At 51.3% G+C, this 25,476-nt stretch overlaps 2 protein-coding genes across 10 annotated transcripts; one reads left to right on the top strand and one right to left on the bottom strand.

Annotated features, from left to right (window-relative positions):
- Positions 1–72: 72 nt before the first annotated feature.
- MBOAT7 (membrane bound O-acyltransferase domain containing 7) lies at positions 73–14,099 on the bottom strand. Of its 4 annotated transcripts, none has more exons than XM_059905723.1 (8): positions 13,949–14,099; positions 12,831–12,909; positions 12,599–12,728; positions 11,849–11,975; positions 9,790–9,949; positions 8,136–8,496; positions 6,160–6,336; positions 73–1,075 (listed from the first exon to the last, which is right to left on the bottom strand). In XM_059905723.1, exons 2-8 carry the CDS (start codon positions 12,904–12,906, stop codon positions 688–690), a joined length of 1,419 nt encoding a protein of 472 aa, XP_059761706.1. In that variant the 5' UTR covers positions 12,907–12,909; positions 13,949–14,099; the 3' UTR covers positions 73–687. The 4 variants fall into 4 exon arrangements, with proteins under 4 accessions (XP_059761706.1, XP_059761705.1, XP_059761707.1 ...); XM_059905722.1 differs by lacking the exon at positions 13,949–14,099 and adding an exon at positions 13,608–13,885; XM_059905724.1 differs by lacking the exon at positions 13,949–14,099 and adding an exon at positions 13,038–13,091.
- A 251-nt stretch (positions 14,100–14,350) lies between these two features.
- On the top strand, positions 14,351–20,407 carry TSEN34 (tRNA splicing endonuclease subunit 34). Of its 6 annotated transcripts, none has more exons than XM_059905770.1 (5): positions 14,351–14,398; positions 15,515–15,761; positions 15,988–16,237; positions 16,384–16,641; positions 19,862–20,407. In XM_059905770.1, the coding sequence occupies exons 2-5, from the start codon at positions 15,519–15,521 to the stop codon at positions 20,056–20,058; spliced, it is 948 nt and encodes a 315-aa protein (XP_059761753.1). In that variant the 5' UTR covers positions 14,351–14,398; positions 15,515–15,518; the 3' UTR covers positions 20,059–20,407. The 6 variants fall into 6 exon arrangements, with proteins under 6 accessions (XP_059761753.1, XP_059761752.1, XP_059761751.1 ...); XM_059905769.1 differs by lacking the exon at positions 14,351–14,398 and adding an exon at positions 14,550–14,616; XM_059905768.1 differs by lacking the exon at positions 14,351–14,398 and adding an exon at positions 14,561–14,677.
- The last annotated feature ends 5,069 nt before the right edge of the window (positions 20,408–25,476 follow it).

Genomic DNA, 25,476 nt, shown 5'->3' with positions numbered 1-25,476 from the left:
TAGCACATCACAGAGGGATGCGGCGGTACAAGTCCCCCCACACTGATCACCCACAGACATTCCCACATAGAGTCTTTGTGTGACACTTTATTAGGAGACATTTACACATTCTGAGCCTCTTAGGTCAAAGGATGACAAGAGGGTGACAGGAGCGCTGGGACCCTTAGGTGGCTCAGATGGAACCTACGAGAACCATAGTCCAAAGGCCTGTACATCTGCGCTCAGCTTCTCCGTTCCAGGAGGGTTATACTCCGTACTGGTCTAATGAGACAAGAGTGGAAACGACCAGAAAGAGGTCCCCCACTCCCAGAGCCTGCCCTGAAGCTCCTAACCCCACACTGTGGAGCCAAAGAAGGGAAATTTGCCCAAGAAACCATGTCGCCCATCGGCCCCTGCTGTTGGGGGGAAAACGCAGTTCTCTCTGAATACCTGGTGCTGGGCAGGGACAAAGGGAGATTCTTGTCTGGACCATATCTTGATTTTTACAGGAGGGAAAACTGATCATCTGGGGCCCTCAGGGCGGAGGCTTTTCCAGGCACGGTGCTGAGCTGGGGAAGCGGGAATCCTCTCCAGGCCCCTTGCCATACTCAGGACTCTTTCTGGGAAAGGCGACAGCAGCATGCTTCACAGAATTCCCAGGCAAAAGCTTGGTAGCTGGACCGACGGCAGAGGGAGTGTCGTGACAGCTTACTCCTCCCGAAGCTTTCCCGAGGCAAGGCTGGTGGCGGGGGACGCCGTCTTCCGCCGGCTGGGGCTGCCCCCACCTAGAGCCAGCCCCAGCCCGAGGGCCACCAGGGCCAGGATGTGGATGCAGAAGTAGATGGAGGCCCAGTACCGGAGGGTTTCGCCCAGCGAAAGCAGCACAAAGCCCATGCACATGTAGTCATAGGCCCGCATCTTCAGGAACCAGTGTACCCAGTCCCAGGCCTTCTGGCCCCTGGGGCTGAGCCGCCCCCGAAAGGCCAACTCCAACCGGCCCTCAGCTGCCAGGCACAGCGGGATGGTCAGGAAGCTGAGGTAGTAGCCAGGGTGCAGGCCGTGCCAGTAGGCGCTCAGTAACATGGTCCAGGCGCTCCTGGGGGAGGGGCTAGGAATCAGGACCCGGAGTGCAGGCCCCCCGCCCTCTTCCCTGAGACCCAGGAGTCCAGACCCCCAGCCCCTCCTCCCTCAGACCCAGGGGTCCGGGCCCCCAGCCCCTCCTCCCTCAGACCCAGGGGTCCAGGCCCCCAGCCCCTCCTCCCTCAGACCCGGTACTCTTACTCTCTTCTCAGGAACCCCCTCCCAACACTATTTTCCCTCAGGACCCAGGAGTCAAGTCCCCAGCCACTTCCTCTTTGAGGATCCAGGAATATAAATCGTGATCCATGAAGACTCAGAGATCTCCAGCCATGGTCCCTTCTCCTTAAGGACTCCAAATGCTATCCCTTGAAGACCCACAAATTTAGGCTCTGATCCCCACTTCCACAGAGAACCCACAAATCAGAGCAGGCTTTGCCAAGGACTGTGGCCTGAGTTCCTGCCCATGGGCATCAAGTTTTCCCTCTGGCACATCATCAGGGTGTTAAAAGTGCAAAAATAACCGAATGACAGAATGACACTGACCACCCTTTCCTGGGGGGGCGGGGGGGGCGGCAGAGGGTGTAAGGGTCCGTAAAAAGGTTGAATTTCCCCTGTTGCCAAAAGGGAAGATCTTTTCCTCCTTCTCCTTTCTTAGGCCATTTCCTTGAAAAACCTGTTTGAGCATCTTTCCGTTATCCTTTGGATACAGATGGAAATCTTTGAAAAGGTAAAACAGGCCTGTAGAAAGTGTTACAGTCCGGGAATGTTCTTCTCGAGGGCCTGGGAGCCATCTCCTTGAAGCCTAGGTGTGGAGGGAGATAGCGCCTGTCCCCCTGCAGCTATGAGGGTTTATCCTAGGTGCCAGCTCCGAGCTGTAAACACCTGCTGGTCATAGAGATAGCAGTTTTATTCTTCCTTCAGATAAAGACACGTAACTAGCCAGGTGGCTACCCCCATCACCAGGTGAACTTAGGATGAACATGAGAGCACGCAATAGTGCTTGTGGAGTCCTCCGACGTGAGGACCAGTTACGGTGTCTCTCGAGAACACGCTACGTAAAGGGCTCTAAGTGGCGACGGAGAAGACAAAAAGGGTGAGATTTCTAGACAACTAATAAGGACCTACCGTATAGCACGGGGGATTCTACTCAGTGCTCTGTAATGGCCTATATGGGAAAAGAAGCTAAAAGAAGAGTGGATATATGTATATGTATAACAGATTCACTTTGCGATACACCTGAAACTAACACAACATTGTAAATCAATTATACCCCAATTAAAAAAAAATAAAATAAAAATAAAATGGATGGATGGATGAACTGTTAAAAAAAATTTTAAAAAGGGTGAGCTTTCTTTCCATCTTGGTAATCTCAGCAGTGGGTTACTTGCGCCATGCCTCGAAATCTGGTTTAATGCTTATTCAATAACTGGTTTTTTTCCCCCTATTTTTTGGCCACGCCGCGAGGCATGCAGGATAATAGTTCCCAGAGCAGGGATCGAACCCACGCCCCCGGCAGTGGAAACACGGAGTCTTAACCACTGGAGCGCTGGGGAAGTCCACAAAACTGTTTTCTTTCTTTTCTACCTCTGGTGGAGAGAGAATGCTGTGGGTCGGCAGTTGACAGACAACTGAAAGCAGTTGACAGACAACTGAAAGCAGTTGACAGACAACTGAAAGCAGCTGACAGTAGGCCACGCATCAGCGCAAGCCCGGCATCTCTAACTCCACGTGCGCACACCTGAGCTCTTGGCCATTCCGCCACCCACTCTTCTCTCCCTGCTTCGCTGCCCCCCTGTCCCCCCCCACAGCGAACACTCTCCAAAGAATCGTCTAGGCTCCCCTTCCGTCCTCTCTGGAACCCTCTCCAAGCCGGCTTTCACTTCAGCCCTCCACTCTGCTCCCGTCAAGGTTGGCGGGGACTCCCTCCCATCACGCCCCACCCAGTGGCCACACTCGCCCTCAGCGCACTGAAGCCCCTGGCACCGGCACACACACCATCCCCTCCTCGCTCCTCCTTGAAACACTTACTTCTCTCGGCTTCCTTCCGGGAATGGATACTTTGCTGACTGTCCTCCTGTGTCACTGGCTGCATCTGTGCTGGCTCTTCCTGCTGGTCCCTAGTCTACACCAGGGTTTCTCGATCTTGGCGCTACAGATACCTGGGGCAGGATCATTCTTCGGGGGGGTGGGGGTGGGGGTGGGGAGGTGGAGTGCTGTCCTGTGCCGCGCAGATTGTTCAGGAGCATCTCTGGACCCCACCCACTAGATGCCAGCAGCACATCCCCATTATGACAACAGCGTCTCCAGACATTGCCAACGCCCCCTGGGGGTGCAGCACAATTGCTCCCCCCCCACCCCCCGCATTGAGAATCCCTGGTCTAAACGTTCGCGCACTCTGTGCTTTGACCTGATGCTCAGCCCCAGAGCTTTAAGTATCGTCCACACCTGCTGACGCTCACGTGTCCACTTCTTACACCAACCCTTCCCTTACGCACCAGAATCACACAACTAACTGCCTAGCCAACAACCCCAGCTGGAAATCTAACAGTCACCTCAAAGTCAGGGAGACTAAACCCGAGTCTAGCTTCCTCATCCTACCCACTCCTGAAACTTCCTTCTGCCCAGTTTCCCCTCTGCAGGAAACAGCCCTTCTGTGCCCTACCATCACGCACAGCCCATCACCTGGCCATCAAGCTGTTTCCCACCTCCACCTCTCAAATGCATCCACTTCTAGGCCACTGGTCCCTACTCTAGGATACCATCAATGCCCACCGGGCCAGTCCCTGCTTTATCGCCTGCTCCCCTCCCCCACCTTAGCCCATTCCCACACAAGGTCGGAGCAGATCTTTAAATCATAAATCAGATCACACACCCAGGGAAGTCTAGCTCCAGAGGCACCATGATTGACTGCTTCATTATAAGAACGTGTCATGATGTATCCTGACCTCATCTGGTGACACTCGGCAGGTTGCCTAAGATCAGACCTCTGATCCTGGGTCTCTTCATCTTTAAAATGGGGATGTTGGGGCTTCCTTGGTGGCGCAGTGGTTAAGAATCCGCCTGCTAATGCAGGGACACGGGTTCGAGCCCTGGTCCGGGAAGACCCCACATGCTGCGGAGCAACTAAGCCCGTGCGCCACAACTACTGAGCCTGCGCTCTAGAGCCCGTGAGCCACAGCTACTGAGCCGGCATGCCACAACTACTGAAGCCCACGTGCCTAGAGCCCGTGCTCCGCAACAAGAGAAGCCACCGCAATGAAAAGAAGCCCCCGCTCGCTGCAACTAGGGAGAAGCCTGCGCACAGCAACTAAGACCCAACGCAGCCAAAAGGAAATAAATAAAAGAAACAAATTTTAAAAAAAATAATTAAAAAAAAATAAAATGGGGATGATGAGAACTCCTACTTCCTAAGGTTGTAAAGATAAGTTTATCTTATCTTTACAGAAAGTCTCAACTCAAGAAATATCAGATGAGTGAAGGATAATACAAGCTAATCAGGCCTCACATTAAGTGCATTTCACACTTTATTTCACTTATTCTTCACATCAACCTATGAAACGGGTAACTGCATTACCCCCATTTAAGAGTTGAGGAAACTGGGTTCGGGGGGGGATAAATTAGGAGTTTGGGAATAACATATATACACTACTATATAAAAAATAGATAACCAACTAGGACCTACTGTATAGCACAGGGAACTATACTAAATATTCTGTAGTACCCTATAAGGGAAAAGAATCTGAAAAAGAATAGATAGGCAACCGCTGGCGGTCCAGTGATTAGGACTCCGCGCTTTCACTGCCGGGGCAGGGTTCAGATCCTGGTGGGGGAACTAAGATCCCACACACTGCTCAGCGTGACCCAAAAAAATAAAAGAATTAATATATATATAAAAAACTGAATCACTTTGCTGTACACCTGAAACTAATACATCATTGTAAATCAACTATACTTCAATTTTAAAAAACTGGGGGGCTTCCCTGGTGGCGCAGTGGTTGAGAGTCTGCCTGCCAATGCAGGGCACACGGGTTCGGGCCCTGGTCTGGGAGGATCCCACATGCCGCGGAGCGACTGGGCCCGTGAGCCACAACTGCTGAGCCTGCGCGTCTGGAGCCTGTGCTCCGCAACAAGAGAGGCCGCGATGGTGAGAGGCCCGCGCACCGCAATGAAGAGTGGCCCCCGCTTGCCACAGCTGGAGGAAGCCCTCGCACAGAAACGAAGACCCAACACAGCCATAAATAAATAAATTAAAAAAAAAAAAAAAAAACTGGGAAAAAAAGCATATATGGGGAGGGTGGGAGGGAGACGCAAGAGGGAGGAGATATGGGGATATATGTATATGTATAGCTGACTCACTTTGTTATACAGCAGAAACTAACACACCATTGTAAAGCAGTTATACTTCAATAAAGATGTTAAAAAAAAGAGGTAACTTTAAGAGCTAGGGGATTGTTAATTGTGTTTGATTTTGCTTTTGGGAAAAGATAGAGACTGCCTTTTCCTCTTTTATTTCTACAGTCCATGTTTGGGTGGGGCCCCTGCTCCCACAGTTTGTTTAAATTTTTATGTTTACTAGCCAGAAGTTACATAAAGGTTTACAAAGCAGAGTGATTATTTCAATGGCTTCCTCTTGCAGTATGCTGAAGCAATTTATCTTGCTGGGCTCCAAGTAAACAGCTGTATCTCTTGGGGTTTAGTCAAGGGTAATTAAAGTAAGCATTTGGAATTTAAAAAAAAAAAGCGTATATGGGAATTTTTGAAATTAAAAAAAAAAAGTTGAGGAAACAGGGGTCAACTAACTTCTTAAGGTTTCTTAGTAACTGGCAGGGTTAAGATTCCGGAAAGTCTAGCTACTGAGTCCACAGGACTCAGTACACTGCGTTTGCGGAGCGAGGCTGACTCTACGGAGGTAGAAACGGAGGCCCAGAGAGGAGGAAGAATTGACCCCGGAATAACGCAGATCAGAGCCAGCGCAAGGCTCAAGAAACTACAACTCCCATGACCCTCAGGGGTGGAGGCCCAGCGGGGGAAGCCGCAGGCGGCCCCAGGGGCAGCTGAGAGGTGTACTTCCGTGCCGTCCTCCGAGACAGTTGGGCTCACCTGAAGACGTAGGAGCGCGCGGGCGCGCTCTTGTAGATGTACTGCGCCAGCCACCACTGCACCGTCATGTTCCAGTACCGCATGCCATCCCGCACGCGCACGCAGAAGTCTGTGCCATAGCAATCGATGTTGCGGATGGTCTCATAGTCGTACTCCGTGGAAGCCGCCTTCTCCGGACTGGGGGGGGGGGGGTGGGGGGGGTGGGGGATGAGGGTGGGGGACAGACATGCAGCTCAGCCAGGCCCCCTCCTGACTCTGGCTACTGTCCCAGCCCCGGATGCTAAGGAGGGGATCCTGGCCAGGCAACAGCTCTCTGGCTGTCACGTTTGCTAGCGCAACAGGGGAGGGTAGCCCAGACTGAGCATTTTTGGGAAGTGCACAGTTCATCAGCAATAGGGTTCTCCTCTTTGGTAAGGGGGCCTGCAACAGCCAGGAAAAGTCTGGAAGGGCCACGGTTGCTAAGCTATGAGTCCTTAGCAACCTGACCTGCCAATGGTCTCGGATGCTAGGGAAAGGCCATTCCTTAGCAACCAAGCTCAGCATATTCAGAGAAGCCTCCAAGTAGTCCATTCTAAATTGTTGGACACTTTGGTTGTTAGGGAAGCAGCATCCCTAACAATGAGGTGGTCCGTGGCTGCTAGGGAGATGTTCTAGGCCCGCCTGACACCTTGATGGTCTCTGCTGCTAGGGAAAGGGCATTCCTTAGCAACAAGGTCTAGGATGTTTAGAAAAGCTTCCTGAAAGGGCCTTTCCTGGCTATTGGTCCCCAGGATTGTTTTATAAGGGTCATCTCCAGTAATACAGTGGTTCCTGGGTCACTGGTGCCAACCCCCCCCCCCCACCACCAGCAGTGGGGGATATCCTTGGCCCACCTGAACCGTTGGCAGCTTCTGATAATGGAAGGGGAGCATCCATTAGGGGCGGGGCCCAGAAGGTTTAGAAAAGCCTTCAATTCCTGCTTGACGTCTTCTGGGGGATACCCTATCCTATGGCAGTGGCAAGAAATTTGCAGGGGTGGGGGGGTGCCACTTCCCCCGCAATGGAATGGCAGTTTGTGACTACTAGGCGATTGCCCAACCCTTGTAAGGAGTAGTTCAGAATTTCCATCAAAGGGCTGCTTTCCCAGCCCCAGCCTGAAGGCTGACCATGACTGCTAGGGACAGAGGGACAGGCCATTCCTGGTTGCTAGGGGTGCCATTTCCCTAGCAACACAGGAGCAACATATCCTTAGCAACAAGAGAGTCTGTAGTTACTGGCTGTGTGATTTATCTAGTGATGAAGGAGCTAGGGGGCTAGTTTCGCCAGCAACAAGGTTAATTCATAGTTACCAGGGGATTTCCTGGGCAACAGTAGGAACATGACCTGCAGTTGCTAGGAATGGTGTCCCCTCTGCTAGAGGACAGCATGGTCAAGGATGCCATTTCCATAGAAAAAGAGGGCAACAGCAGGCTGTTATGTGACGACATCCCATGGGGAGGGGCGTGCTCGCTCCCAGCAACAAAGGGGCAGTTTAGGGGATGCCGTTTCCGTAGCAACAAAGAGCAGCTTTCTGGCAGGAAGGGGCAGTGCTGTTGCTAGGGAATGTCCTCCCTAGCAACAAAGGGCTACTCCTCACTGCCCAACGATGGCACCCTGAGCAACCAGGAACAACTGGGTTACTGGGGTGTCGCTTCCACGGCAACAGAGGGACAGCGTGTGACTGCTGTAACACCTTCCTTTTCCTAGCAACAGAGAGCAATTCACCACCCCAAGGGGGGGTCAAGCACTAGCAACAGGGGGCAATCCGTACGGATCAGGACTACTGTTTCCTTAGGACGGGGGAAGGCGGGCTGTGGTGGCTGAGGGTGACACTCTGCTGACAACAGGTGGGAGACCTGCCCCCCCCTGCTCCCCGCTATCCTCCCTGCTAGGGGCAGGGCCAGCCCGCGGTGATGGGGCCTGCCGGGTCTTGGGACACCTCCCTCCCGCCGCCTGACCTGCTGGGGGGTGGGCATTGGAGGGTGGGGCCGCCCCCGGCCCGGGCTTTGGCGGCCACGGGGTAGGCCCCGAAGCCGGCGGCAATGCAGCCGCACTCGGCGGCAATCCAGGCCACGTAGAAGCGCATGCGGAAGGCGAAGAAGACGGGGATCATGTAGAAGAGGCGGGCGGGCAGCGGGCGGGCGTAGAAGGCGTCCTCACGCACGGCCTCCAGCGGGAACAGGTGGGAGGAGAGCAGGAAGAGCAGGCCGAAGAGCGGGGCCGGCCAGGCTCGGCGCAGCAGGGGCCGCAGGCTGGGCACGGCCCCGGGGAAGGGCTGCCCTAGCCAGTCCAGGTACGTGCGGTAGCGGAAGAACGGGCCTGCGGCGGGAGGGAGGGCAGCTGGTCAGACACGGTACACACGGCAGGGGCGCCCAGCTCCAGTCTCGGGCGGGGTTGGGGGAGGGGGGAGATGGACCAGAGATTCGGGAGCTGAGGTGGACCAGGGAGAGAGGAAGGAGACAGAGAAGCAGAGAGGGGAGTGGGGGTATGAAACCCAGAGAGAAAGGGACAAGGAAGCGGAGAAAGGGGAGGACGAGGGACAGACACTTCCGGAAAGGGACACAGAGCCTGAGGATGAGGGGTATGGAGACGCCGAGACAGATGGAGACAGACAGACCGGACCTGGAGAGATGGGGTGGGGGGGTGAGCTGGGTATAAAGGAGTGACAGGAAGTGCAGCAGTGCATCTGCAGAGGAAGAGTGGTGTGAGAAGAAATGAGAGGGTGGCAGGGGCGGGACCCCTGGGGGATATGATGAGGACTTTGAGTTTTGTTCTAAGCGCTAGGAAACCAGTATAGGCTCTCCCACCAGGGAAGTGCTGGATTATCATTTTGCCTTTTCATGAGATGCCTCTGGCCACTGAGCAGGGAGGGGCTGCAGAGGGACAGAGATGGAAAAGAGGAGACCGCTCTTGGCCTAGGGAGGGAGCAGAGTGGGGTTAACAGGAGTGTTAAACGTCTTACACGTCACAGAAGACCACACACTGTATGATTCCACTTATAAATGTTCAGGATAGGCAAATATATAGAGATAGAAAGTCAATTAGTGGTTTCCAGGGAATGGGGGCAGACGGAGGTTTGGGAGACGACGGCTAAAGGGTGCAGGGTTTCTTTTCGAGGTGACGAAATTACATGGCAGTGATGGTTGCACAACTCTGTGAATAGACTAAAACCCAGCAAGCTGGATGTGGTTACAAGTGAGTGAATATGGTAATCATAGCTCAATACAGTTGCTATGAAAATGAACACCTTCTAAGAGGTCAACATTAGTGAAAAATATTTTCTGAAACTAAAAATGGGATCATAAGCTGTGAATACTTGTTGCCCGGGCAGCAGAAACGTTAGGGTGATGTAGATCTTTCTCCTTCATCTCCTGTTTGCTCCCAAAAAGTTACAAGGAATCACTGAGGCTGAGAACAGTCTGTCTGTACTCTGGAGGGGCCCTGGGACCAGGGGGACAGTCAGACGTGGACTCGGGCATAGATGCTCACCCTCAGAGCGGCAGATGCTGGGATGGGATGTGGGAACATGCAACAGGCACCAAACTCCAGGCAGAGAATGGAGACAGAGGGTGAGGAGCTGCGGAGGCAGGCCTGCGGGGCGGGCACGCTCACCTGTCATGATGCCCACGTAGCAGTAGCTGTAGCTGAGCGTCTCCAGCAGAGAGGGAACGTCAGGCAGCAGCCCCAGGCTGGGCCCCTTGCTGAAGCCTGAGGCCATTTCCTTCCTCTGGGCCACATGCAGGTCCTGTACTTCACTGGCCAGACTCACCAGCTGGGAGGAAGGGGTGTAGGGAAGGACAGGTCAGACCCGGGCTTCCTCTCACCCACCTCCCTTTCACTACCTCTCTGGGCAGCCAACAGCTGCTGCAGCCCCGTGCAGCTGGGCGCTGAGACTCTACTCCACGGGCAGCTCTGGGCATCTGGTCGTGAGTAAGGGCTTCTTGGTGACTCTCGCAGGGCTCACTCCTGGGCCCCTCTGTCTTTTTTCTCTGAGTTCCATCTTTCTGGGTTCTCCAGCAGTTCGTGACTTTAGATACCACCCACAGTGTAACCCGGTGGGACTTCTCCTCCAAGCCCCAAGACTGTTCATCAAGCTGCCTCTAGGGAATTCCCTGGCGGTCCAGTGGTTAGGACTCAGCGCTTTCACTGCTGGGGCTCAGGTTTGATGATCCCTGGTCGGGGAACTAAGATCCCACAAGCCGTGTGGCGAGATCAAAAAAAAAAAAAGCTACCTCTTGTCATTAATACTTGACATCTTCCAGGCACCTCGAATTGAACACATCCAAGGTGGAACACGGTATTAGCCTCTCCCCAAAGTGGGTCTTCTTCTAGTCTCTGCCGTCAGCAAATGCCACCACCATCCAATTAATTGCTTAGGCTGGAAACCTTCCTCACTCCCCCAGTCGAATCCCTTAAGTCTCTGGAGTCTGTCCCTCTCGCTTTGCCTCCACCACTGGGCTGAATATGTTCGGGCTCCTCCTTCAGATCTGCCCTCTACCCTTCTCCGCACAGACCCCAGGCCGGCTCAACATCCACAGGCCTGTGTCTTCCAGCTTCCCCCTGGGTTTAGTTGGCACAGAGCCCCAGGCAGAGATGGAGGAAGGCAGGAGTGAGGCTTGGGTTTTTATTCCCTTGTATTGATAAGATCACCTTGGGCTGGCCATGACCCTTGATGATCTTCTTGAATTGGGGGGCTCTACCCAAGTCTTTTTCCTTCCCGGCTCCACTACCTGCCCCTCCTCTCATGCCCTGGGGGCCAGGACCTCTCCCCAACCCGCCCTCAATTTCTCCTAAATGCCGGGCTTCCTGGTGGGGCCCTGACTGACCTGCCCACAGGCCTGCATCAAGCCGCCACTGTTTGTCAGTTGGACTTTGATAAAAGAGTCCCACGTCACCCCATCTTGCCCCTTCTGCTTCAACTCGCTCAGCATCGGGAGGAAGGATTTTTAAACCTGTAAATCTGGTCACATTACCTCTTCTGGCAACAAATCAAAAAACCTCTTGCAGTGGCTCTTGGGCCCCCACAGGAAGAAGTGGGGACCCCCTCATCTTAGCCAACAAGGCCCTGCATGGTTTGGCCTGGGCTGCCTGTGCTCTTTTCCGCTCTTGATGGACGGTCCGTGTGGCTGGTCCACTGCTGATGGGACTCAGCCTGCTCCCTTCCACACACGCTGGTCCCTATGTCCTGAGAGCCTCTTTCTCCAGCTCCCGCGGGGAACACAGGATGCTGAGGAGACCTCATTCACCACCTCACATGACCGTTCTGTTCACTGATACGTAGCGCATAGTAGGAACGCACGACTTTACGTTCCCAGGGGTGGGGCCTGGGAATCTGTTTTCACCCATCTTCCCAGGTCACGGAGAGCCGCACGTGGTGTCCTGGTTTTGCGTCCTTAACTGAGTGCTACCTCCCCGGAGCTGGCTGTCCTCCTCTGCAAAATGGCTTGCTACAAAGACGCACTTTAGCTCAGCCAACACATGGCACCCACAGTTACATAACTTTGCATACTTCTTTATCCCAGGGAAGAGCTGAGAGGTGAAGCCCCGCCCCCGGCGGGCTGTGTGGGACAGACCATCCCCCTTCCTCTGCCTCCCACGGGAGTGGCTAGGAGGAGAAGGTAAAGTTTTGGTGGTTAACTGGCACACAGCGAGGGCTGGAGGGGAGTCTGACCTTCAGTGTCAGCAGCAGCTGGACGGCATTGGTGAAGGGTGTGGGAGTGGGCAGGCCCAGCAGGCTGAGCGCGCGGAAGAAGAGCAGATATGAGAAGGTCCAGGCTAGGGCCAGGGCGTGGCAGGAGCTGGGCAAAGGCAAGAGGCGTGCAGTGCTGGGTGCAGGGGTGCACGAGATCTTGCCTCAGCCGCCCCTAGATTCCAGCTACAAATCCTTCCCCACCTCCCCACCTCCCGAGACAGAAAATGAGGGGCGGGGGGTATGGAATGAGCACGATTGAAACAGCTACACAGAAATGCGCAGCAACAGAGAAGAAAATGAGAAGGGGGTTAAGAGAGGCTTCAGGGTGAAGACCCTTCAATACTCCATTTTTTCTGGGAGGGAGGAGGAAGGGCGAGGGAGAGAGGGGAGGTGGAGGGAGAAAGAGGGAGGGAGAAACAGAGAGAGAGAGAGAGAGAGAGAGAGAGAGAATACCAATACCAACGGTGGCAGGGCCAGCAGACTAGTAACGTCCTCCTCTCTCCTGAATCCACGACATGGATGTAAAGGACCAGGACAAACACACAGGGACAAAGACCCAGAAAAAGGCAGGAGAGGAAGAAAAACAGACCAGACAAATGACACAGAGAATCTACAGATAAACAAGAGACATCCGGAGATGGAGACAGAAATAGAGAAAGACCCCAAGAGGAAACAGGTCGCTTCCTCCACCCCCTCCATCTCCCCCAACTCCCCCCACCAAATCCTCACCAGGGCTGGGCCTGAATGAGCGCCCAGGTCCCAAGGATGGTGACCAGAGAATGCAAAGTGTGGGGGCCACAGGTGAACAAGGTGAGCCCTAGGCCCACAGCTGCTGCCCCCCATCTCTTCAGCCCAGGTCCTGCAGGGAGAAGGCATAGCATAAGCGTGGAACCTTCCAGGGGTCCCCAGCCCGGGCACCCCCCCTCCCTTTATTTTCCACTGGGGAGGGAACCTGACTCACCAGCTTTCTTAAAGAGGAAGCCGATGGGGATAGAGATAAGAAGAACCAGTAGATACGTCCATTCTTCGGGCGACATGTTCTGGGGGAGCGGTAGAGGTTCCCAGTGAGAACCCAGGAGTCCGGGCCCCCAGCCCCTCCCCCTTAGAGGAGTCAAGGATCCACCCCCCCCCACCCACTCCCCAGTTGTCGAGGATCAAGGAGTCCTACCCTCAGCTCCTCTCCTCTGACAACACAGGAATCCCGACCTCCAGGCCCTTCCTCCTTCGAAGATAGAGGAAGCCACCCACAGAACCCCTCTTTGAGAACGCAGGCCCCCAGCTCTCTTCTCCTTTGAGAACCCAGGAATCCAAACCTCCCGGCCCCCTCCTCCTTCGAGTATCCCAGCAATCCAGCTCCTCTCTTCTTATCCCCCAGCCTCTCCCTCTTTGAGAACCCTGCTCTCCAGACTCCCTGCCCTTCTCCGAGAGGGCCTCAGAGGAGCCCAGGCCTCCAGCCTCGCCCTCTTTTCGGAGCTCCGGTTCCTTCTCCCGTCTGAAACCCAGAGAGCGGGCCCGCTCCCGAGCCCCACTCCCGTTGCGCGCACCAAGCGCGGGTCAGATCCGCTCCGGGCAAAGCCACAGGCGGTTACGCCACCCGGGAGCTCGGTCGCGCTCCCGGCACCGCCCCCGCATCTCATCAGCCCGCCGATCCGCAGCGACCCCACACTGTCCAGACCCCTCCCGGTCTCCGGGGCGCCTCCGCGCCCACCGCACCCCGGCCCAGGCGTGGCGGACCCACCTGGGCCCGCGGCTCCGCGCCGCCCGCAGGGCAGGAAGCAGCCGAGCAGTCCCGGCCCGCCGGCCTCCGCGGATCCGCCACGCCTACCCCGCCCAGCACGCCCCCGCGTCCCCAGTCTCTTTCGGGGGGCCGGCTAGGGTGCGCGGTCCGGGGCCGGGTGTGCAGCGCCCGGCAGGCTCCGGGCTGAGCAGAGAAGGAGCCCGGACTGGGTGCAGGGAGCACGAGTCTGCAGCTGGACCCGGACTCGGTTCTACCGAGCTGCGAGCACGCAAAGGGGCGGGGCTTTGGCCTCGGAAAGGGGTGGGGCCAGAAGCTTCGGGCACGGCGGGAAGCGACCGAACCTGGGAAAGAGGCGGGGCCTGGAGCTCAGCGTTCGGAATGAGGTGCAGTCTCCGCTTCAGGTTCCTTGGGACAGAGTCGGGAGGCGGTTTGGAGGCGGGGCCACAAGCTTCGGTTTTCTTCGGAGGTAGTCGAGTACTGAAGGACTCTGTTCGGATGTAGGCGGAGCCAAGAGCTTCGGCCGGATGTGGAGGGGCCACAGCGTCGGTTCCCTTCGGAGGTAGTCGGATACAAGTGACCCTGGGTGGCTGATAGGCGGAGTCTCATGTTTAGGAGGGAGGCGGAGCCACGGGTTTAGGCAACACGAAAGAGGCGGGGCTCAGGAGTATTCCAAGGGGGCGGGGCAAACAGCATCCCGGCCTAAAGGGGGCGGGGCCCCGGGCCGTGGTGCCAAGGGGTCGGGTCCAGCGTAAGGAGCCTCCCATTTCCAAGTCCCGGAACCGAAGAGGGAGGTGCGCTTCGAGGGGCGGGCTCAAGGGAGTTTCACTTTCGGGGGAAAGCAAGGATACGGCCCTGCGGGGCGGGTCCCAGACTTCCCGCTCCGCTGAGGTGGCGGCGTGACGAAATCGACGCAGGGGGTCGGCATGGGGGGGTGGGGGTGGAGGAAGCAGCGCGTGGCGCGCTACGTAAGGGGGTGGCTCCGCCGGGACTGCGAGCTGGTGTTTACGAGGTGACTAGCTGGTTCTATCAGAGGACGGTGCCACATTCTGAAGGGAGCGCTCACGAGTGGGGTGAGCCCGCCCGAGCGGAGAACAGACGGCGGGTGTTCACGGGACCGGGCTTCCGGCTGTGGGGTTCGAACGTGGGACAGGAGCTCCAACTGGGGGAGCTCAGGCGGCCGGAGGGGGCGGGGCCTCAGGCTATGGGATTGACGGGAGCCGAGGACGCCCGAACGCTGAACCCCTTATGTTCGGGAGGGGGCGGTGCTGCGGTTCGGCTGAGCCGAGGACTCCCGAACTTACGGACCGGTCAAGCTCGGGCGGGGGCGGGGCTTCGTATTCTAGGAGCCCGACTCAGAGCAAGGGGACCTGAGGCCGAACCTCGGGGGTTCGGAAAGGGGAGGGGCCAAGTCCCGAGCAACCCGAAGAGGACGTGGCCTCAGCGGGGCTTTGGCCTCTGGAGGTCCCGACACCTGACGGGGACACCCGAAGGGCGAAGCCGAAATGGATCTTTCGAAGGGGGCGTGGCCCGCGCTGGGGCAGGCTTTGCTCCGAGGCGCGTGGGCCGGCATGGCAGTGTTGGCCCAGACCAGAATGTTGACCGCGGGGTCCGAGACGCCCCAGCGGGGCCCGGCGGCTCGGTTCGGGGCGGGTCCTCGTCTCGGTCAGCCCCGGGGCCTGGCGGGATCGCCCGAGGGCGGAGTCCAGCGCCCAGGCGGCGGAGCCTGGCCCTCCCGCTCAGCAGGTGGCGAACGCGGCACTGAGCGAGGCTCCGACCCCCGAGACTCAGGGGCTGGGCTTCGCCGAGACCCCTCCCCCCCGGCGGTGGGAGGCCTCCCCGCGGCGCAAATCGGGCGGTGAGAGGCGTGCAGCTCTGTGGGTGACTGCTGTGCCCCTGGCCTCCCGCAGGAGGATGCTGGTGGTGGAGGTGGCGAACGGCCGCTCCCTGGTGTGGGGGGCCGAGGCGGTGCAGGCGCTGCGAGAGCGCCTGGGAGTAGGGGGCCGCACGGTGGGCGCCCTGCCCCGCGGACCCCGCCAGAACTCGCGCCTGGGCCTCCCGCTGCTGCTGATGCCCGAAGAGGCGCGGCTGCTGGCCGAGATCGGCGCGGTGACCCTAGTCAGCGCCCCGCGCCCGGATCCCCGCCAACACAGCCTGGTAAGGGGGCAGGTTGGGGGCGCCTGCGGGAGAAGAGGCTGGGGACAACAGGTCCCTGAGGTGGGAGGGGTCTGGGAGTCCTGGATTCTGGAATACTGTGAAAGTAGGATACTGGGATCCCCGGGTTCGCGCCCCTAGGTTGGAAGGCGCCAGGGAGTCGGGATTCCTAGCTTCCTAAGGCAAGGCATGCCTGAATCCTGAGATTACAGATAAGTTTACTTCTCAGGCATTGGCATCCTTCAAGCGCCAGCAAGAGCAGGGCTTCCAGGAGCAAAGTGCTCTGGCAGCTGAGGCCCGTGAGACCCGTCGTCAGGAGCTCCTAGAGAAGATTGCAGAGGGCCAGGCTGCGAAGAAGCAGAAGCTGGAACAGAAATCAGGGACCAGCGGGAGCCAGGAGGCCGGTGGGAACCAAGCTGCAGAAGAGAACGAGGCCAGTGCTGGCCAGGCTGCTGGAGAGCGTGAGGAAGCAGGTGAAGGTGGGAGCTGGAGTCCAGGGACCAGGGGAAGGAGGGAAGAGATCTTTGGGGAATTTTGGCAGGGAATCTAAGGCTGGTTCTCCCTGGGGCTGGGAAAACCTTGCCCCTTGGATTCACCAAACTCTCTTGGATTCACCCCCCGCCAGGCTCCTCCTCTCCCCAGCCAGGGCCTTCAAATGGGGTGGCTCCTTTGCCCAGGTCTGCTCTGCTCATCCAGCTGGCCACTGCTAGGCCTCGGCCCATCAAGGCTAGGCCCCTGGACTGGCGTGTCCAGTCCAAAGACTGGCCCCACGCTGGCCGTCCTGCCCACGAGCTTCGCTACAGCATCTACAGAGACCTGTGGGAGCGAGGCTTCTTCCTCAGTGCGGCTGGCAAGTTCGGGGGCGACTTCCTGGTCTATCCCGGTGAGTTTGTGTTGGGACCTCTGGTTGCCACTCATTTCTTCACAATCCCACTACATTCTGCATTTTTCTTTTCTTTTTGTTGGTCTCATTTTCTCAGCCTCTGAAACCATGGAAGGACAGGAAACACTTTTGGGAACCCGTGCTCATTTGAAGGGCAGTTTAGTAAATGAAAAAAGGGGGCACAAAAGAACAGCTCATAAAAAACATGTGTAGTAAAAAGTAAATCATATTTTATACTGTTATGCAGTTATAGACAAATTATTTAAGTAGTCTTAAAAATTGTGGCTCTAGTGAAAGAATATGAAAAGAACTTAAAGTGGAGTACTAAGTAGCCAGAGAATCCTATCAAGCAAGTGGGAAAGAAGCTTGAAAGGATTTACTCCAGCCCAACGACAAATAGTTAATAGTTCTGGGAGGGAATTTGCATCAGGAATAGGTAAAGGGGACTTTTGATAAATCAGTTAATTTTTGAATTTATTGTGTAACTTAAAGGTTAAAAAAAAAGTGCAGAAAATCACTCTTTGTTCTCCTTAAGAACATAGATAGAACTGCCTGATAAGTAGTCAGATCTTAGCCATTCATTGGAGACTGTCCACTAAGTTTCCTGCAGATGAGTTGACAGGCTTATTCTCTTCTCAGACTAAAATTTAACTGACTGATTTAGGAGCTGAGAACAGTTTCCCTGCCCCATGCTCTATAAGTAACCATGGTTTAATTACTTTGCTGCTGGTTTTTTTGGGTGATTTTTGTATGCTAAAAAAAAGAAAAAAAAGATTATTTTGGTTTTGCAAATGAATATTCAACTTACCTAACATACAAATGTTAATTTCTAGGTTTTTTCTAAGCTTTCAGTTCAATTTATAAAACTTAATTTTTTCAATCTACCAGATTTTAAGGGGACCATTAATTCATGTTTGATCCCATTTACAAAAGGAAATAAGTAGTTTCAAACATTATAAGCTGCATTTTAAAATTTAATATTTTCTTTTTTAAGTTCTGCAGTTTTCTGGTTATGAATCTTGCCAATAACTTAAATCTAATAAGTTATAAATGGGGTAATTTTTAAGTTTATATTCTTACACTGTTAATAGACTTACTAAAACTTCAGATTAAGTTTAAATCAATCAATTACTCAATCACACATTTGAAACTAAACCACAAGGCTGACCTGTTACTTGTAATAGGTCAATATTTCTAAAACAATAAATACTCAGTGTATCAAATGTACATAAAATCTTTGTCCCCTGAAGATTAGTGTTCAAGGTCTGAATCTCTTAAATACATATTTCTAAGTCTAACTCTAAATCTTCCTGAGGTTAAAAGATGCTAAGTTTCTTGGAGAGCAATTTTGGGGTAACTTCTCAAGCATTTTGATGCTCCTTTCTCAGCTGACTGAGGTATCATAACAACCAGAGAGGTGCCTGGCTCCTGGAGAGCTTCTTGCCGGAAACCCAGCTGCCAGGGAGGGCCTTGATTTATAGTTGCTACGACATCCCCTCAGATGGAAGGTCTTAGAGCCTTGCTCTTTTATTTATTTATTTTTTCCCTCCGTTTTATTGAGACATAATTGACATACAACACTCTATAAGTTTAAGGGGTACAGCATAATGATTTGACTTATACACATCATGAAATGATGACCACAGTAAGTTTAGTGAACATCCATCATTTCATACAGAAACAACATTAAAGAAATAGAAAAAAAATGTTTTTCCTTCTGATGAGAAGTCTTAGGATTTATTTGCTCTGTTAACAATGTTTATATATAATGAACAGCAGTGTTAACGATATGTATCGTGTTGTACATTACGTCCCTAGTACTTATTTATCTTATAACTGCTAGTTTGTACCTTTTGACTACCTTCATCCAATTCCCCCTCCCCCCATCCTCTGCTGCTGGTAACTACAAATCTGATCTCTTTTTCTATGACTTTATTTTTGAAGTATAATTGACCTATAGTACTGTGTAAGTTCCTGGGACGCAATATAGTGATTTTATATTTCTATACATTTCAAAATGAGCACCATAAGTCTAGTTACCATTGTCACCATACAAAGACATTACATAATTATTAACTATATTTCCCACACTGTACATTTCTTACCTGTGAGTCATTTATTCTGTAACTGAAAGTTTGAACTTCTTAATCTTCCTTACCTATTTCCTCCCCCAGCCCTCCTCCCCTCTGACAACCACCTGTTTCTTCTCTGTATCTATGACTCTGTTTTTGTTTAGGTATGTTTGTTCATTTGTTTCGTTTTTTAGATTCCACATATAAATAAAATCATGCAGTATTTGTCTTTTTCTAGTTTATTTCACTTAGCACAATACCCTCTATTATGCTAATAGAGGTCCATCCATGTTGTCAAAAATCCCAAGATTTCATTCTTTTTTATGGCTGAGTAGTATTCCGTTGTATGTATGTATGTATGTGTGTGTGTGTATATATATATATATATATATATACCACATCTTCTTTATTCATTCCTCTATTGATGGGCATTTAGGTTGCTTCCATATCTTGGCTATTGTAAATAATGCTGCAGTAAACATAGAGGTGTGTGTATCTTTTCAAATTAGTGTTTTCATTTTTTTCAGATAAATACCCAGGAGTAGAATTGCTGGAAGCCTTGCTCTTTTAGATTTACATTACCTGTTACTTAGTCTTCTGGAAAGTGCCCTACTCAGGGTCCTACTTTACTTGAACGCATTCATCTAATCTGGGGGCAAACTATAGCCCCAGGTCAAATCTGGCCCACTGACTGGTTTTTTTTAAACAAAGTTTTATTGGAACACAGCCTTGTCCATTTGTTTACATATGGTCTGTGGCTGCTATTGTGCTAGAGTGGCAGATTTGAATGTTGGCAGCACGGCCCACAAAACTGAAAATATTTACTCTCTGGCCCTTTTCAGAAAAATTTTGTTGACTCCTTTCTTCTATCTATTTTATTATGCCATCCTATTGTAAATTGTTTTCTTACTTCTTTTAGTCTGTTAGAGTCACTTCTCATTGGATATTTACATGATACCCTTTTGAGTTCCTCATGGCTTTGACTGACAACGATGTATTCAATTATTTGTTTTCATTTTTGTTTTTTAAATAAGATTATGCTATACATGTGTGTCAACTTACCCCACCTCCAAGGTCCAAGGGTGTCTTTTAAAATATTGGTAGTGATAGCTGGAACCATCCCCATGTCCTCCGTGTCGACATCCCAGTGTCTTCCAGCTCCCTGCCACTGGAAACTGCTACCTGCCTCTCTCCTTCACCCAGGCGACCCGCTCCGTTTCCACGCTCACTACATCGCTCAGTGCTGGGCTCCCGGGGACCCCATCCCACTCCAGGACCTGGTTTCTGCTGGCCGCCTCGGCACCAGTGTCAGAAAGACACTGCTGCTTTGCTCTCCGCAGCCTGATGGTAAGGTGGTCTACACATCCCTGCAGTGGGCCAGCCTGCAGTGAACTCCAGAGACCTGTGGGCACGTGGCTGTGTCCTTGGCAAGAGCCTTTCTAGATGGTCCCAGGCTCATCTCCAAGTGGGAGGCTCGACCACCCTCCTGACTCTCTCGGCAGTTAGTTTTTGATTCCAGATTTATAAACACTACATCCTTCTCATGTCCCTCCCTGATTCCAAGCACTTAGTGGCTGTGTTGTTTTTATAGTTACCTATTTCAAATCGTGAGTTTCTTGAGTGTGAAAGCTGATTCATCTCTGTTTTCTACAGGGCTTAGGTCCCAAGAGGTCTCAATAAACTTGTTGAATAAATGTGGAGTTTGTGATTTGGATCCTTATGACAGTCCTGGGAAATGTGGCCATTTGTGTCTGCTTGTACAGATGAGGAAAAGGCCTGGAGGAGGGGAAATGACTTGTCTGAGGTCACACATCTAGTAGGGAGCAGGGCTGGGATTTAAAACCTGGTCTTTCTTTTTTTTTTTTTTTTGATTGATTGATTAATTTATTTATTTGGCTGCACTGCGCATCTTGTGGGATCCTAGTTCCCTGACCAGGGATTGAACCCTGGGCCCTCAGCAGTGACAGCGCCGAGTCCTAACTACTGGACCGCCAGGGAATTCCCAAACCTGGTCTTTCTGACACCGAATTTTGAGCTCTTCCACTGCACTAAACTTCCTTTTGAAAACATTTGTACAAGGCATTTCAGATGCATACAAAGGCATAAATAAAAATAACACATGAAGAAAAGAAGGAAGCGAGTGTTGCAGTTTTAGGATAGCCATTAGGAGTAGGGAGGGGAATGTCAGGGGTGGTCTTTTTCTTGCCTTGGGTGCTGTTTATTCAGGTCTTTGGAGAATTACTTTTTATACCATACATTTGTATTCTAGATCCTCCTTTAAGTATATGTTCTATTCCACAATTTTTTACAAAAGCTAAAACACATACATATGAAATATGCATTTGTAAAATGATCTATGTAGCGCCTTTCTGCTTAAGAAATCACTAGAACGTTACCAGTACCAGCTTCCAATGTTTATACATTGATTTTTTTTTTAGACTTTCTAGACGTGGACCATTTTTATTTATTTAAAACAATTTTTTTAAACATTATTATTTTTAAAAAATATTTATTTATTTATTTATTTTTGTTGCGTTGGGTCTTAGTTGCAGCATGCGGGATCTTTTCCTTGTGGCATGTGGGCTCCAGAGCGCAGGGGCTCTGTAGTTGTGGCGCTCTGGCCCTCTAGTGGTGGCCCATGGGCTCAGTAGTTGCGGCACGTGGGTTTAGTTAGCCCCACAGCATGTGGGATCTTAGTTCCTGGACCAGGGGAACCATTTTTAAAGTCTTTATTAAATTTGCTATAATACTGCTTCTGTTTTATGTGTTGGTTTTTTGGCCGTAATTCAGGTGGGATCTTAGCTCCCCACCCAGGGATCAAACCCGGGCCCCCTGCATTGGAAGGCAAAGTCTTTTTTTTTTTTTTTTTAATAAATTTATTTATTTATTTATTTATTTTTGGCTGCATTGGGTCTTTGTTGCTGTGCGCGGGCTTTCTCTAGTCGCGGCGAGCAGGGGCTACTCTTCGTTGCGGTGTGCGGGCTTCTCATTGCGGTGGCTTCTCTTGCGGAGCATGGGCTCTAGGCGTGCGGGCTCAGTAGTTGTGACGCACGGGCTTAGTTGCTCCACGGCATGTGGGATCTTCCCGGACCAGGGCTCCAACCCGTGTCCCCTGCATTGGCAGGCGGATTCTTAACCACTGCGCCACCAGGGAAGTTCCTATACCTTGCTTTTTTTTTTTTTTTTAATTTTAAAATTTATTTATTTATTTATTTTTGGCTGCATTGGGTCTTCATTGCTGCGCACAGGCTTTCTCTGGTTGCGGTGAGTGGGGGCTACTCTTCGTTGCGGTGCGTGGGCTTCTCATTGCGGTGGCTTCTCTTGTTGCAGAGCACAGGCTTTAGGCGCGTGGGCTTCAGTAGTTGTGGCATGTGGGCTCAGTAGTTGCAGCACGCAGGCTCTAGAGCACAGGCTCAGTAGTTGTGGCACACGGGCTTAGTTGCTCCCCGGCATGTGGGATCTTCCTGGACCAGGGCTCGAACCGTGTCCCCTGCACTGGCAGGCGGATTCCTAACCACTGCGCCACCAGGGAAGTCCCTACCTTGATTTTTTAAATGTGTAGCTTTGTTTGGTCACATAGATTTCGTTACTATAATACAGTCACATGGTGAAAATTCTGGGGCTGAAAGTCTCCACCTCTGGTTCTCAATTTCTACCCCCCCCCCCAATTTCTTCTTTCTTTCTTGCCCTGTTTGGTGAATAAACTTGATAGACTCTTGATGTCCTGCAAGCTTAGATTATTTATTTATTTTTTTTTGGCCACAACATGTGGCATGTGGGATCTTAGTTCCCCAAACAGTGAGAGAACCTGCACCCCCTGCAGTGGAAGCACGGAGTATTAACCACTGGACCTCCAGGGAATTCCCTAAGCTTTGATTAATTTAAACTAGGACACTAACCCCTGCCTGGCTAACACTCTGTACTTCTGCCTGTTTTGTAATGCCTCTCTTCTCTCTACAACAAGGTACTTTGATGACTCAGTACCTGCGTCCTGAGTCTTCCCTCTCAAAAGTTCCTCATTAAAAACTATTCTGAGGGCCTCCACATGTAAAAAAGAAAAAATCCAGATACAGACTTTACACCCTTTACAAAAATTAACTCAAAATGGATCATCGACCTAAATGTAAAAATGCAAAACTGTAGAACTCCTGGTAGATAACATAGGAGAAAACCTAGATGACCTTGGGTATGGCGATGACATTTTACTTTATTTATTACTTTTTTTATACATTTATTTATTTATTTTTATTTTTGGCTGCGTTGGGTCTTCGTTGCTGCGTGTGGGCTTTCTCTAGTTGTGGTGAGCGGGCTTCTCATTGCGGTGGCTTCTCTTGTTGCAGAGCATGGGCTCTAGGCGGGGGGGCTTCAGTAGTTCTGGCATGCAGGCTCGGTAGTTGTGGCTCACAGGCTCTAGAGCGCAGGCTCAGTAGTTGTGGCACAAGGGCTTAGTTGCTCCGCAGCATGTGGGATCTTCCCAGACCAGGGCTGGAACCGGTGTCCCCTGCATTGGCAGGCGGATTCTTTACCACTGCGCCACCAGGGAAGTACCATCGACGACATTTTAGGTACGGCACTAAAAGGCATGATCTGTGAAAGAAAAAACAGATATGCTGGACTTTGTTAAAATTAAAAACTTCTGTGAGAAAATATTGCAAAAGACACATCTGATACAGGATCGTTATCCAAAATATACAAAGAACTCTTAAAAGTCAACAATAAGAAAACAACCTGATTAAAAAAATGGACCAGGGACCTTAACCGATACCTCACCAAAGAAGATAAAAAGATGCCAATACGCACGTGAAAAGATGTTCCACATCATCTGTCATCAAGGAAATGCAAATTAAAGCAATGATGAGTGGGGAAGGTCATCACCCTTTCCCTGTACATTGCCCTGGGCATCTCTTCCATCTTCCTTTTATAATAAACCTCTAATTTTAGTAAGTAAGGTGTTTCTCAGTTCTGTAAGCTGCTCTAGCAAATGAATCGCACCTGAGGAGGGGGTCGTTGGAAACTCTGAAACACCAATGATGCATGTATAGTTAAGTTATTCATACATTTAACAGTGTTTTGACTGTCAGCTTATATGTTAGGTCTGTGCTAAGACACTGATAAACAGGAAAGATGAGGTCTCTGCCCTCCTATAGACTTTTAAAAAAATTTATTTTTATTTTTTTAAATATTTATTTGGTTGCGCTGGGTGGGCTCCTTAGTTGCAGCTTGCTGGCTCCTTAGTTGCGACATGCGAGCTCTTAGTTGCATCATGCACGTGGGATCTAGTTCCCTGACCAGGGATCGAACCCAGGCCCCCTGCATTGGGAGTGTGGAGTCTTAACCCCTGCACCACCACGGAAGTCCCTGCCCTCCTATAACATTTTTGTCTGGGAGCTAACTTGTAAACAAGAAAACAAAAAAGAACAAGGTAGTCTGACAGATACGGAAATACAATGAGAGAATAATGATAATGGTAATTAACGCTGAGTGCTTTCTTGGTGCCAAGCACTATCCTAAACAATTTGCATAGATTGCATCATTTCATCCTTATGATAACCCTATGAGGTGGGTGCGGTCGTCACCCCCATTTTATACATGAGGAAGCTGAGGCACAGAATGACTGAGAAACTTGTCTGAGGTATTAGAGCTAGTAATTGAGGACTGCCGAATTTGAACCCAAGCCATCTGGATAGAGCAGGGTGATGTCATAAAGGAAAGGACTGAGTGGGACTGTTGCTCTGAGGAGGGAATACTGACTGCTGAGTCCGCTGGACAGCAGCTGCAGAAAACAGCGGTGAAGAGCGTGGGCTATGGGGCCATACTGTCCCAGCTGCAATGCTGGCCTGACTTCTAGTTGCTGAGAGGCTGAATATACAAACAGACAACGGCCAGATCATATATGAAAACAGAACTCTGATCCACAGCCTGCAGCAGCCTGCCCAGAAAACCAGCCCCCTTATCTATAATAAACAGCTCACACTGGTCAGAATGGCCATCATCAAAAAGTCTACAAATAATACATGCTGGGGAGGGTGTGAAGAAAAGGGAACCCTCCTACACTCTTGGTGGGAATGTACATTGGTGCAGCCACTATGGAGAACAGTGTGGAGGTTCCTTCAAAAACTAAAAATAGAATTATCATATGATCCAGCAATCCCACTCCTGGGCATACATCCAGGGAAAACCGTACTTCGAAAAGATACACGCACCCCAATGTCCATTGCAGCACTATTTACAATAGCCAGGACATGGAAGCAACCTAAATGCCCATCGACAGATGAATGGATAAAGAAGATGTGTATATATACAGTGGAATGTTACTCAGCCATAAAAAAGAATGAAATATTGCCATTTGCAGCAACATAGACATAGAGATTATCATACTAAGTGAAGTAAGTCAGACAGAGAAAGACAAGTATTCTATGATATCACTTATATGTGGAATCTAAAAAAATGATACAAATGAACTTATTTGCAAAACAGAAACAGATTCACAGACATAGAAAACAAACTTACGGTCACCAAAGGGGACAATGGGGGGGAGGAATGATAAATTAGGAGTTTGGGATTAACATATACACACTACTATACATAAAATAGATAAAAAACAAGGATTTACTGTATAGCACAGGGAAATATATTCAATATCTTGTAATAACCTATAATGGAAAAGAATCTGAAAAATATATGTATTTATAACTCAATCACTTTGCTGTACAAGTGAAACTAACACAATATTGTAAATCAACTATACTTCAATAAACAAACA

Source organism: Balaenoptera ricei, chromosome 19 (assembly GCF_028023285.1).
Source record: "Balaenoptera ricei isolate mBalRic1 chromosome 19, mBalRic1.hap2, whole genome shotgun sequence".
In the NCBI taxonomy this organism is placed as follows: domain Eukaryota; kingdom Metazoa; phylum Chordata; class Mammalia; order Artiodactyla; family Balaenopteridae; genus Balaenoptera; species Balaenoptera ricei.
This window is presented reverse-complemented; position numbering and strand designations above follow the sequence as displayed.

Coding starts and splice junctions, on each gene's coding strand:
- MBOAT7 (XM_059905723.1), bottom strand. CDS start 12,906: ATGTCGCCCGAAGAATGGACGTATCTACTGGTTCTTCTTATCTCTATC. Junction 6,337..8,135: donor CAATGCCCACCCCCCAGCAG/GTCAGGCGGCGG, acceptor CCCCCCCCCCAG/TCCGGAGAAGGCGGCTTCCA. Junction 1,076..6,159: donor GCGCGCTCCTACGTCTTCAG/GTGAGCCCAACT, acceptor CCCCTCCCCCAG/GAGCGCCTGGACCATGTTAC.
- TSEN34 (XM_059905770.1), top strand. CDS start 15,519: ATGCTGGTGGTGGAGGTGGCGAACGGCCGCTCCCTGGTGTGGGGGGCC. Junction 15,762..15,987: donor ATCCCCGCCAACACAGCCTG/GTAAGGGGGCAG, acceptor TTTACTTCTCAG/GCATTGGCATCCTTCAAGCG. Junction 16,238..16,383: donor GCGTGAGGAAGCAGGTGAAG/GTGGGAGCTGGA, acceptor ACCCCCCGCCAG/GCTCCTCCTCTCCCCAGCCA.